At 39.9% G+C, this 13,675-nt stretch overlaps 1 protein-coding gene across 1 annotated transcript in view; it reads left to right on the top strand.

The window, feature by feature from the left end:
* furinb (furin (paired basic amino acid cleaving enzyme) b) overlaps positions 1 to 13,452 on the top strand; it is a 99,382-nt gene extending 85,930 nt beyond the window's left edge. Inside the window, exons 9-15 of the mRNA XM_059535618.1 lie at positions 936 to 1,036; positions 3,235 to 3,338; positions 3,457 to 3,574; positions 3,782 to 3,961; positions 5,058 to 5,182; positions 5,660 to 5,788; positions 12,788 to 13,452. Of these exons, the coding sequence (XP_059391601.1) occupies positions 936 to 1,036; positions 3,235 to 3,338; positions 3,457 to 3,574; positions 3,782 to 3,961; positions 5,058 to 5,182; positions 5,660 to 5,788; positions 12,788 to 13,440 (1,410 nt within the window). The 3' untranslated portion in view covers positions 13,441 to 13,452. The remainder of the gene's footprint in view (positions 1 to 935; positions 1,037 to 3,234; positions 3,339 to 3,456; positions 3,575 to 3,781; positions 3,962 to 5,057; positions 5,183 to 5,659; positions 5,789 to 12,787) is intronic.
* Positions 13,453 to 13,675: the final 223 nt, after the last annotated feature.

Raw genomic sequence — 13,675 nt, 5'->3', positions numbered from 1 at the left:
TAATTTAAGGTTAAAATTAATGTTCTATAACTTTAAATAAGATATAAAGGTAATATCGCGAGAACAGAGACACACGATTAGAAGAGAATAGTCTGCGTGCAGTTATGAGAAGTAGAGAGAGAGAGAGAGAGAGAGAGATGACGCACACTGTCTAATCAGATGTGGCTAATTCCTAATGTTCACCTCTTCATGTTTAATAAATCAAGTGTTATGATCTGCCGAGCCCCCTGTCGGTGTCCTCCTTCCAACAAAGCCAACGAGCTAGCGCACGGTAAGAACTGTAAAGCCTGCATATAAGCACGTTTATTATTAGGCAAATTATAGACACATAATATTGTTTTAAAAAAAATAACGTTATTAACCGGTATTTTTTCCACCCGAATCGGTTTCGGAACGGTAATAATTCAGAGGAACGCAGGAACAGAAACGTTAAAATATCGATTCTGCTCGGAGTGAACTCTTCGTTTTCAAGCCCTGATTTTGAGTATGTATTTGTCTGTATGTGTTTAAATCAGACTGAAGGGACAGAGACAAATAAAACAAGAGAAAGAGTGTGTGTGTGGGTGTCTGGCAGCTGCTCACCTGTGTATGCTCTGATGGTTCTGTAGCCTCGGGCTGGTCGTACTCTCATCCTGACCGTTGTCAATCACACAGGCATGTCGCCATGTCTCTTATGGTGTGATTGAAACCCCAATCCCTCATGTGTGGGGTGCCAGCTTATTAAGTCTCCCAAGCTGTCACACATCTCATCACAGAAGCGGCAGTGAATTTGGTTTTTCCTTCCCTCTCAGACTCGCATCCTTGTCAGGTTTTTTGACAGGCGCCTCTGACTGACGGACACCCTCACATCTTATATATAGTTGCAAACAATGTCCTTCCGATGGCTGACCACTAACACACCTGATCTTTCCATATTTTTGTTTTCATCTGTGCAGGTGACGACGGACCTGAGGAAGAAGTGTACAGACTCACACACGGGCACGTCCGCCTCGGCTCCCCTGGCCGCGGGAATCATCGCTCTCGCTCTGGAGGCCAAGTGAGTAATGACAACAATGACACCTGTCTCTACGGACAGACATTCCTCACACACGCTCTTCACACTCCTGTCCATCATTCCCCTTCATCGGTTAGACTTCATTACCCCTCGTGCATCATCTTCAGCCCTCTGACACACTCTGACATCACCTTGACATTGCTCATCTAAAAAAATGAAGGAGGGATGGAGAGAGATGGGGGATGACTGCCAGTCAACACTCCTTGTTCAGGGCCCGATTGACCCCAAGGCCCTTATACAACATCAAGTCATCACACTCGATTAAAATCTCCTGCAGAGTATTTTATCCTGTACCATGGGAAGTTGTAATAACACATGGAAATCACATCTCACTCAAGCATAAGGTTTCTTTGAATGTTTTGTGTGTGGCGGAGTCACGGGGCTCCTGGTTCACACACAGTGTTTGTGCGTGTGTGAGTTCGGCCCCTGCTGTTCAGGTTTGTAAGACTTTGATCGTGCTTGGCCCAACAATGAAAGAGATGGGGACGTTTTTGGGGGCATTTTTCAAGACCTCCATCTCTGTTCTCTTTCTGTCACAACTCTGCTCTTTTCATCGGTTGGAAGTCTTTGTGATGTCACGCTGTAGGTGACTTTTGAACGGCTGAGTTCAGAAAAAAGACTATTCACTTTCCAATGAAATGTGTGCTTGTGCAGTAGCCGATACTCTCAGAACTCATGATTTAAAATCCTATAATAATGAATTTGTATTATAAAATATCATATATTATATAAAATACATATCTATTTATTATATATTAGACTTGTATGAACTATCCGACAAAATCCGTCAACTACACCATTAGCGAGCATTTGAATTACTTTTTTTATGGAAAAAAAACAAACACTTTAATGATTAAATTAAATATTTAATTTGTTTCTGGATATTGATCTAGGGCAGTGGTTTTCAACCTGTGGGTCGCGGTGTTCAAGTGCTTTATTTTAGATGTAGACATTCAAAAAGAGATCGAAAGCTCAGCCAAGATTGACGAACAGCTGATCATAGCTATTTCTCATCTCTCTAAATATATCTAGTAGTAGAGTTAAAGCAAGTGCTGGAAATCCATTTATCCTTAAAGTAATCTTCTTCGTCTTCATTGAGAACGAGGCTGGCATTTTTTATGCGTTTTTAGACATGACAGCTGAACGGCTGAATGCATGTCTCAGTGCTTCTATTATAATTTATTGATTATAATAGGCATGATCTAATGCGGTTTTGCATTAGTGTAGCCATGTTGTTGTTATGTTATGAAATCTTTAAGTGGTGAGGACATTATTCCACCCCGTCCATGAACAGATTCCTGGTTTGAATCCAGCCTGTTTAAAGGCTCTGGCATGTTTTGCAGCTCTGGCACCTCATCAATATAAAAGGATATCTGTTCGATATCTGTGCAAGTCTTGCCATGTACAACATGAGAATTTCAGTAGTCTTATATCTATTAATCACTGAATGTAAATCACAGAGAATCTGTGCCTTGGCTTTAGGTTCATAAATCGTGCATGCGGCATTATGAATATAAGTCATTTATTGTGAGGTCAAAGATATTGAAAGCTTATGAATTGGATCCCCTTTTTCATAAATCACCCTGAAAAATATATACGGACGCCAGAGCAGGATGTTTTTCATTCTGTTCTATGGCGTATCTTCATGCTAACTCCATTTCTTTTGGGTGGAAATGGCTTGTCATGCAGGTATTTTTGGCTGTGCTTTATGTCCAATTCCTGACGTGCTTTGCCCTGAAATACCCTGTTGAGAAATAACACAGCTTTTCAACTTTTGCCGTGGGGGCCACGAGTCTCAAAGCCGCTTGTTTTCGCCATGTAGAGCAAAAAAGGACAGAACTAATAAGCTCGAGTCGTGAACCAAGGAAATACAGTTATAAATTGAATCTGATATTGCTGTGTTTTCGGGGAATACAATTTTGGGTCTTCATTTGAAAAAAAAAAAAAGCTTTGTCAGCTGTGTAATTACAAAATGATGCATGGCCCCCAGGATGGAATATTTCCATTTGCAATTTTCTGTGACTCGAGTGAAAGAAAAGCTTTAATTATGTGTCTTTCAAAAAGACATCCTGTCACATCCAAGAGGATAATTATGTGCAAATTATCTATGTGAATATGAAAATAAATCTGTGGCCCTGCTGCAATGTAATACTTGTGCATTTTTTTCGTAACACATCCAGCATGAACCTGACCTGGAGGGACATGCAGCATCTCGTTGTACGAACCTCACGTCCCGCCCACCTGATAACCAACGACTGGAGGACCAATGGTGTGGGGCGATTAGGTAAATGATGGTTCTCGTTACCAATCGGAGAGCTACGTTTATTTATTCAGTAGACATGTCTGACCTTGTTACTTTTTCCATCTGTGTCTCTCTCTCTCTGTCTCTCTCTATGTGGCAGTGAGCCATTCTTACGGCTACGGTCTGTTGGATGCTAGTGCCATGGTCGCTTTGGCCCAGAACTGGAGCAGCGTGGGGCCGCAGCACAAATGTGTCATTAATATGCTGACCGAGCCCAGGTAAGGACGGTCAAACACCTCATGCAGCACAGGCAGTACATCAATACACCAGCTAGGTAATGCCAGCTAATGCCTGCTACCTGGGGACCCAGAGGTCACCATTTAAGGACAGGCAAACTAGACACATGAAATTGACAGCAAAATTACGCTTCATCATATAGTCGCTTGTCAGAGTGGAGTGTAATTTCAGATTCTTCTGTGTTGTAGGGACATAAGAAACCACCTGATCTTCAGCAGAAGTCTAGATGCCTGCTCTGGGCAGCCGGATTTTGTGAGCTCTTTGGAGCATGTGCAGGCCAGACTCACCCTCACCTATAACCACAGAGGAAACCTGGCTGTTCACCTCGTCAGCCCACTGGGAACTCGCTCCACGCTGCTGGCTCCACGGTAAACACACTCAAACACATCATTAGCAAAAATGCATTTGCATACACTACAGTTCAAAAGTTTGAGGTTGGTAAGATTTTTAATGCTTTTGAATGAAGTCTCTTATGCTCACTAAAGCTGCATTTATTTGACCAAAAATACAGTAAATCTGTAAAATTGTTTTCTATTGTAACATATATTTTAAAATATAATTTATTCCTGTGACGCAAAGCTGAATTTTCAGCATCATTACTCCAGTCTTCATGATCCTTCAGAAATCATTCTAATATAATGATTTGCTGCTCAAGAAACATTCATTCTTATTATCAACATTGAAAATGTTGAATAACTGCTGAATATTTTTGTGGAAACTGAGATGAATTTATTTTCAGGATTCTTTGTATAAAAAATAAACTATTTATTTTACAGAAATGTTTGTAACTTTAGAATTGTCTTAATTGTCACTTTTTTAATCAATTTAATGCATCATTACTGAGTAAAAGTACAAATTCCTTTAAAAAAAAGGAATCAGCTTCCAGAAGGGATCAGATGTGCTAAAACACTAGTCACATTTAAATCTAGACTCAAAACTTATCTGTTTAGCTGTGCATTTATTGAATGAGCACTGTGCAATGTCCGAACTGATTGCACTGTATTTTCACTGTTTTTTTTTTAATGTAAAATCATTTTCTATTTCTAACTGTTTTAATTGATTTTTAAAAAGTAAATTTTTTAATCATTTTCAAAGTTTTAAAATTGCTTGTTTTATTTTTATTATTTTTCTTAATGATTATTTTACTTTCTTTTATGTAGAGTACTTTGAATTTCCATTGTGTACGAAATGTGCTATATAAATAAACTTGCCTTGCCTTGAAGTGTGTAAATGTTGCACGCTAGCATGTACAGAAAATGCATCTGATGAACAAGAAAACACATTTGCGCACTTGTCTGGCCATATACAAACAATTCACCCCATTATCTTTATGAAACGTAATTATTTGGATTGTAAATACAAACTCAGTTTATCTCATATTCAATTGATATCTTGATTGATATCTTGTTTCGGCTTCTCCGATAGACACACACATGAATAGAGATCTCTTTCTCTTGTGTTCAGGCCTCAGGATAACTCAGCCGAAGGGTTCAACGACTGGGCATTCATGACCACTCACTCCTGGGACGAAGACCCTCGGGGAGAATGGACGCTGGAGATTGAGAATATGGCTGGACTTAATGATTATGGTACTACATTCAGCTTTTTCTTAATCAGTGCTTTGTCTAGGTTTTCAGTACAAACATCCAACCACCCTTTAAAACAAGATAAAGTTACTTAAAAAAAATAAAAATAAAAGGAAAATGGCTGGGAAGAAGACAAAAGACATTTCAGAGAATAAATTCTGAGTCAGGATAATTTTTCTTATGAGAATAAATCTCTTTCAGTTTTGTTTGATTTATGCTTGAAACAAGAAAATAAACAATTTGCCAGCAGGATTAGAAAAAGTAAGCTTAATTTAAGATATATTCTCTGAAAACAAGTCTAAACATCTTACGTAAACTGCTTCTCAAGTGAATTTATCTTGTTTTAGGGATGTGTAGATACTGTTACTGAAAAACAAGATGAAAAATACTGATTAAGAAAATTATTTTTTATGCTGTGAATGCCATTTGTGTTTTGGCTGATGATCAAAGCATCTTTAAAGTTCGGTATCATTTCCACAGGCGTTCTTTCTCAGTTCACCCTCATCTTATACGGCACCGGCTCCAGTGCCACAGATCCGTCCATATCTGATTACACCCGGCCTTCAAACAACAGCTGCAAAACCTTTGACACCCAGCAGATCTGCATCGGTAAGACACACACACACACACAACCCTTAACAGACGAGCTTTTATAGGTGGTGACATTCATGACTAGAAGGAAATATTTACACACTCAGTAATTCCCTTGGCAGACCCTCTCTGTCATATAGAAATGTTCATATGTCTCAGTATGACTGCGTTGTGCTTATGAATATTAATATATGTTTATGAGTATAAATATTCCAAAACGCTTGAAACTGATGCCAGAGAGGTTTAAATTAGATAAACTGTGCATTATTAAAGAAGTGGAAAAGTTTTCAAATCCTCAGCCCTCTTCTTGATGTGAGGTCGTACCTTCCTAACCTTCAGAGGGCAGTAAACAATCCTTAATTTGTTAATCAAATAAAAAAAGTTTATTGTTCAAAGCTGCTGATGGATTTCTCCATCATGACCCCATATTGTGCCTGCAGTCGAGGACAAACTTTGCTAATAAGTTATTTCACTCATTTTTCATAAGGTCTTCTTGCACTGTTACTCTAGGTAGTACTGAATTTTACTAGGTGAATCATTTGTCCCATTTGAACCAAAAATGAGAGCACAACATGAAATGACCTTATGCAAATGCAAACGTGAATGCTTAGCTCATGTATTAAAAGTGTGCAGACTGTAGCTTAATGTGTGTTCTTCCTCTACTACAGAATAAATACCTTAAAATGTGTGCACCTTTGTTTTTGACAGGGTACCTAGTTATAAAGATGCTGACAGTTTAACTACACTTAAATACCACCATGACAGCAGTTCAGCAGACAGGTTATGCTAATGCCCGCTATTTGAATGTTATTTTTTAGATAACAAATGTGCTAACATTTTACAATAGGATCAACACAATATTTAACTAACAGTGAACAATACTTTTACACTACATTTTTCATACGTTACCACATATGTGTGTGAGTGTATATTTATATATGTACAGTGTTTCCCACAGAATTAGATTCTATTTGTGGTGGTGCGGTGTTTGGGGGGGTAAAGTTGAATATATCATATATATATATAGGGCTGCAACTAACGATTATTTTGATAATCGATTAATCTGTCGATTATTTTTACGATTAATCGGTTTATGTGCTTATATTTTAGTTTTTTCCATTTTTTCCCCAAGTAAATTATTAATAAATGGTCTTTATCCTTCAGCATAGATTTTTAAGAGATTTTAACCATTTTGCACTGTCATATCCTAATCAAAAATATACCTGGAGTTGTTTTATTGTGTTAGTAATCCTTTGTCGAACTCTTCTGCAATCAAAACACTGACCCATACTCTAGCAAATTTCACAAGGAGATATCAAATGTTTTCACCATGGCAGTCCTTAGAGCTCCTAAAGTAGTTTAACATCCCGGACAAAGCTTATTAAGGAATCTTTCAGAACATATTTTCACGAAGAATAAGGATAAAACAGAATAAAATTGCAGTGCATTGTATTTTATTATTTACTGGAAAACAGCTTTATAGCTTTTGCTGTGAAATTGTAAACAATCCTTCGAAAAAAGTGCCAATGGCATGAAACCTGAATGAAACTCACAATTTAAAGTAAAATCCATCAGAAGGTTGTCCAGAAAAAAAAATTGGACACACACAAAAAACCTGCTGTGTGAAAAAGAGCAGTGAATACTTAGAAAAAAAAGTGCATTTCAAATATCTTTAAACATTTATCTCTCTCATTCAGTCATAATTAGGCTGCACGACTGAATTTTGAACTGGTAAACGACAAACTGATCACAGAACATGTTTGTAAAGCTTTAAATGTTAACTGTTAAAAAGCAATGTTATCAGCTTTTACGACTAAACATTTGCAAACAACATTGTACTGGAGAATCTGCACAAATGAAAGTCTTAGGGGCCGTTCACATATCGTGCCTAAAAACGCGTGGAAAACGCTAGGCGCGCCGCTTTCTCCTTCTTTCCAAAGCGCTCGGGCAGAAGCGCCCCTGAGGCGTCTGCCTTTGATAAGCAACCATGACGTGCTCTCTCCTTGAAGACGCGGAAATTTCAGCAAAGGATAAATGGATTTGCAGCTCAAAAAATCGCTTGCAGTAGCTCTGCTACTAAATTTATTTCAAAATGGAAATCCATATACAACTATAATCAGCTGTTCCTTTCATCTTGACTGAGCTTTTAACGTTGTTACGGGAAAGGATGAAGCTGATTGGTTAGTTCTTGTCACATGACCCGCGGTGCGCTTGCTGCATTCTAAAAGTTGAAATGTTTTAACTCGATGCGGTGTTGGAAATAACGAACTTGAGCGCGCAAAAGACGCGATATGTGAACGTCCCCTTAAACAGTTCCGTAGTGCAGAGTTTACAGGTTACTCTTCTTTTTTGAAGGCTCAAAGTAAAGTATTCCCACATCCTGCTGAATGCTGCAGAGACGCTGTTCGGGAAGCACGTGACAAAACGAGGCCAGCTATTGGCTATTCGCTACTTCTCCTGTTGTACTGGCTGAGTAAAACCTCCGGTGGCTCATTACTGCCACACTTTGGTCACCGCAGATTTGAAATATGCACGAAATGAGCCGCTTACGGCAAATAAAAGTTATTTAGCAACGAATCGATGACTAAATTAGTTGACAACTATTTTAATAATCGATTTTAATCGATTAAATCGATTCGTTGTTTCAGCTCTATATATATATATATATATATATATATATATATATATATATATATGTGTATGTATGTATATGTATATATCATAAATATATCTCATATATTTTTAGTGACAAGTACACATTTCCATTGCCAACACTTAGTGTCAGATACCTTAAAGGGATAGTTCACCCAAAAATGAAAATTCTATCATCGTTTACTCACCCTCAAGTTGTTCCAAACCTGTATTAGTTTCTTTCTTCTGCTGAACACAAAGGAAGATATTTGGAAGAATGACAGAATCAAACAGATCTTGGTCCCCATTGACTTCCATAGTAGGAAAAATATATACTATGGTAGTCAATAGGGACCGTGATCTGTTTGGTTACAAACATTCTTCCAAATATCTTCCTTTGTGTTCAGCAGAACAAAGGAACTCATACAGGTTTGGAACAACTTGAGGGTGAGTAAACGATGATAGAATTTTCATTTTTGGGTGAACTATCCCTTTAAAGACATTGCTATGCCATTGCTACACTTTCTATGCTATGACTGCTCCACAGACTTCTTGTTGCAAATTTTGCTCACACACAGACACACAAACCTGGACCTGGAGATGGACACACACACACACACACACACACACACACAAACACACACACACACACACACACACTCAAACTCACAAACTTACTGACACACTCAAACACAGGCTCACACACTCAAACATTCAAAAAGACTCTGACACACACACACACACACACACACACAAACCTGGAGATTGAGGTGGACAAAAACCAACACACACCAACCTGAACCTGGAGATAATAATAATATAATGTCTAGTCTGGTGGCTGTGATATATATAAACCTACCAACGTCCGTTGGAATAACTGATCGCGAGAGGAAAAAAATGACGTTTTAGTCGCATAACATCGGTTAATGGAAACGCCGTCATTTCGCAATAGTTGTTTATCGATATTTAGAAGAAAAAAAAACACAAAAGTTTTGCGCGAATCTGTAATGGGAACGCGACAGCGCTTAACATAGATTAACTTCTCAGAGTTATGTTGAGCAACAGTGTTCATTACTAACCATTCAACTCCGGATTGATTCTGGAATCTTCGCTGGGGGAATAAGCATTAAGCACCGGTGATCCGTCCTCTAACTCAGTGGTTCCCAAACTTTTCCATTCCACGACCCACCTAGACAAGTGTAATCTATTTCATGACCCACCACAATATTTGAGGAAAAAAAAAGGTTGATATTACTTTAAGCCTAATCTTACTTAAAAGTTTGATGACAGAAATGAAGTATTTAAGAAAAAAAACCTTTTTATTTTAGAGTAGGCCTACACCTGAAAAAAATCACTATTAATATTTAAGTTTTAATTTTTGTTTACAGACTTTAGAATATGTAGTGTCCATAAAAACGTTAAACAGGCTCACTCCAGTGAACTGTAATCTGCGCTGCTGTGTTTTGTTGCAGAAAATGCATTCACGATCCTTCCGTGTGTGTCGGTGAGAACGGAGCACAATCCAACACTTTTTTTAGAAAAAGCATAAGAAGCAAAGCAGAACTATCTAAAACTGTTTGGAGATTAAAATAATTGTGAAATAGGTAAAAAATAATAATAAACATGTGTCTCGTTTTAAATAAACAAAAAAAAAAAAAAACTGGATGACATTAAGTTCAGGCAGAAATTTATTTTAGCAATGGTTAAATTAATGTTCAGCAATATCTTCAAAAGATTTCTGAACTTTGGCAAATTTTTCTCTAAAAAGAGATGATACGTCAAGGAGTATTGCATTATTTTTTTGTGCATTTTGTTATGTGGAAATGTTTAAATCTTGTAGTGTTACAATTAACCCTGCGTTTGTGCACTGCTCACCCTGTACATGTGAAATGCTTTTTACAAACCGTTTCCCGAACGAAAAAAGTGCACAGAGCTCAAACGGACGATAGAAATGAATGAACATGGCCTACCTGAAACCGTTTTCGTAACATTTGTTTTCTGGTGTATGCAATCTCATGCGGAATATAGTGTATTGAAGTGAGCAAGTTTTTCTCTTTTAATAATGCGGACCGATTGAACCTTTTAATGACATTGCTCTGAGACCTTCACTGTTATTACAACTCGTGCGCGCCCGCGCTTCAAAACACGCAAAGCACGCGGACTTAATTGCAATTCGAAAATCACACTAAGGATATTGCAGTCCTTATTAATGTTGGTGGGCTATATCATTGTGACGAGTGGGTTCCCGGTTCCCGCCTCCTCCTTCCCGTGATTGAGAAGTTTTTAATGTGTTAGACTGGTGCCGAAGCCTGGGAGGAAGGAGGGACGCGGTGCCGAAGATCCCTCGGCACTGAGGTGAATCCGCAGTGCCATCGAGCAGGGCGAAGGAGGATGCTCGAGGCGGTGGGCTGGAGTGAGTTGCCGGGGAGACGGACGCTCCTCTTTTGTATCCTTCCGATCTCCTCCGTGGTTCTCGAGACTGGTGAGTCGAGCAGGTGTCGCTCAATTCCAATCACTCCACCGGCCTCGCACCGTTCCCACTCGTCACTTTCGTGCAGCCCTAGACTGAACTGTGTGTGTGTGTGTCATTGAAACGCAAATTTAGCTGCAGCCAAGTGACTTTGTGCGACCCACCTTGTTCCATTCTGTGACCCACAAGTGGGTCGCGACCCACAGTTTGAAAACCCCTGGGCTATATCATTGTGACGAGTGGGTTCCCGGTTCCCGCCTCCTCCTTCCCGTGATTGAGAAGTTTTTAATGTGTTAGACTGGTGCCGAAGCCTGGGAGGAAGGAGGGACGCGGTGCCGAAGATCCCTCGGCACTGAGGTGAATCCGCAGTGCCATCGAGCAGGGCGAAGGAGGATGCTCGAGGCGGTGGGCTGGAGTGAGTTGCCGGGGAGACGGACGCTCCTCTTTTGTATCCTTCCGATCTCCTCCGTGGTTCTCGAGACTGGTGAGTCGAGCAGGTGTCGCTCAATTCCAATCACTCCACCGGCCTCGCACCGTTCCCACTCGTCACTTTCGTGCAGCCCTAGACTGAACTGTGTGTGTGTGTGTCATTGAAACGCAAATTTAGCTGCAGCCAAGTGACTTTGTGCGACCCACCTTGTTCCATTCTGTGACCCACAAGTGGGTCGCGACCCACAGTTTGAAAACCCCTGCTCTAACTAACGCATGCTCATGTTTTGATTCAGATCGTGTTCGAAGAGGAGGGGCTAGTCGTGCGTGCCTCCGTTGTCAGTTTGTGAGAGGGAGGGAGCAAGCAGCGCGCAGCTCTACAATAAAATACAATTGTACCCATATTAAATAGTTTAAAAATCTGAATCAATCCGTGGCGGTCAGCGTTGATATTGTGGCGGGCCGCCACAAATTAATGAATGTATGGGAAACCCTGTATGTATATATAATCCTACTTTTTTTCTGAAATAGATCACGATTAATCCCACAATATAAAGTTTTTAAACATATTTTTTCAATTGCAATAATTTCACATTCTATCTTCAAATTAATGTAGAAACAACAAAGACAGTACATTTTGAATATTTGTTTAATGGCATTCTTTAATGACTAAAGGCGAGTATCACTGATACCAATACTACTGATATCTCTAAGAAATTAATTTTTTCCTAATATTTAACCATTGACTTTAACCATTCAGCATTACAGTAAGAGTCCCCAACAACAGGTTGACATGCATGCAAGGTCAAAAAACACGTTCATTGTCTTATAATATGCATTTGTTTTTACCTTACTTGCTCAACAACTCCCAAACGATTCGCTCAATTAGTCATTTTTCCAGACCCCTTTGTGTGACGCTAATCTGCGGTGATTGGACTGATTGTTCTCATTTTCATTTCATCGTGCCTGGAATGCCTGATAAAGCAGCGTTTGTGAGTCCAGTGCTGCTTTGTGTACAGCGTACTGCTGAACGTGACGTGAATGTGTTTTGTGTGTGTATATATATATATGTATATATATATATATATATATATATATATATATATATATATATAATACACATACATTAATCTATTCATATATATCTTACATGGCATGAATATAGCTGTGGTAGTTGGCATGGCCGAAATTATAAATAAATAAAACGTTTATTGCCAATTTCATTAATTACTCAGTGTTGCCAAAAATGTTTATTTCAATATTCACTTTAATCTCAACAACATTTGAAACTAAATTTCTCTTCTGCTGACAAAACCCAATGCTGCATGAACAGGGCAAACTAATATTAACCAATAATATCCTAGCGCCATCTGTTTTCTCTCAAAGTTGTCACATTATGAAAGTAAAATGTGTTTCAAGTGCCATTTCATGTTCGTTAAACATTTGCAACAACTGCAATTAAGTGTCTTTCGATCTCTGTTTTCTAGAATGCAGCACTGGTTTCTTGCTGTTCTTGCAAGGCTGCGTGAAGTCCTGCCCTCCCGGCTTCAGCTCGGGGCTGCAGGTGCTCAACTTGTCGTTGGACAACTGGGTGGAGCACTCTACCGTACAGGCGTGCCTGCCCTGCCACCCATCCTGCCTGATGTGTTTCGGTTCCGGGGAGAACGAATGTCTTTCCTGTCCCTCCCACAGTCACTTAGTGGTCACTTCTTGTTTGCACCAGAACCAGCGAAAATCGGCCAGCATTCCTGTGCTCCAGCACGAGGTGGATCCGAACTCGGATAATTCCTTGAACGAGCCCGGCTTTTCCTCGAGATTGCCGGCGCTGGTGGCGGTGCTCAGCTGTGCCTTCATCCTGGCTACATTTGCAGCCGTTTTTATGCTACTTCAGCTGCACTCCGGAGCAGCCAGTGCCCCGTTCTGCCGGAGGAAGAAACTGCCGGTGATGGACACGGGTGGAGGAGGGATACGAGTAGGCTTTGGGTTCGGACTCGGCCGGGGGAAAGTGTCATACCGGGGGATTCCCACTGTGTGGGGGGATGAGGATACGGCGGGAGGAATGAACTCTGAGTCAGACAGCGAAGAGCTGGAGTATCACAGCGAAAAGACTGCTTTTATACGGACTCAGAGCACTCTTTAGCGCCCCACGTAGGTGTTTTAAAAACGTCGGGTAGGAGTTTTTTTAACATCTGTCTTCCTTGTACTGGGATACAGAACTAGTCTGCACTACTCAGACTTATAGATCCACTGCTATGTTTGTGTGTGTGTGTGTGAGAGAGAGAGAGAGAGAGAGCGCGAGAGAATGCCTTAATGAGCTATAATAGTGCAGTTGCGGTTTGACGAGTTTGACCCGAATGCGATTATACTAAGGACAT

The sequence above is a fragment of the Carassius carassius genome, chromosome 43 (genome assembly GCF_963082965.1).
Source record: "Carassius carassius chromosome 43, fCarCar2.1, whole genome shotgun sequence".
NCBI classification, from domain to species: domain Eukaryota; kingdom Metazoa; phylum Chordata; class Actinopteri; order Cypriniformes; family Cyprinidae; genus Carassius; species Carassius carassius.
Note: the sequence above shows the minus strand (reverse complement) of the source record. Positions and strands in the feature narration are given on the sequence as shown.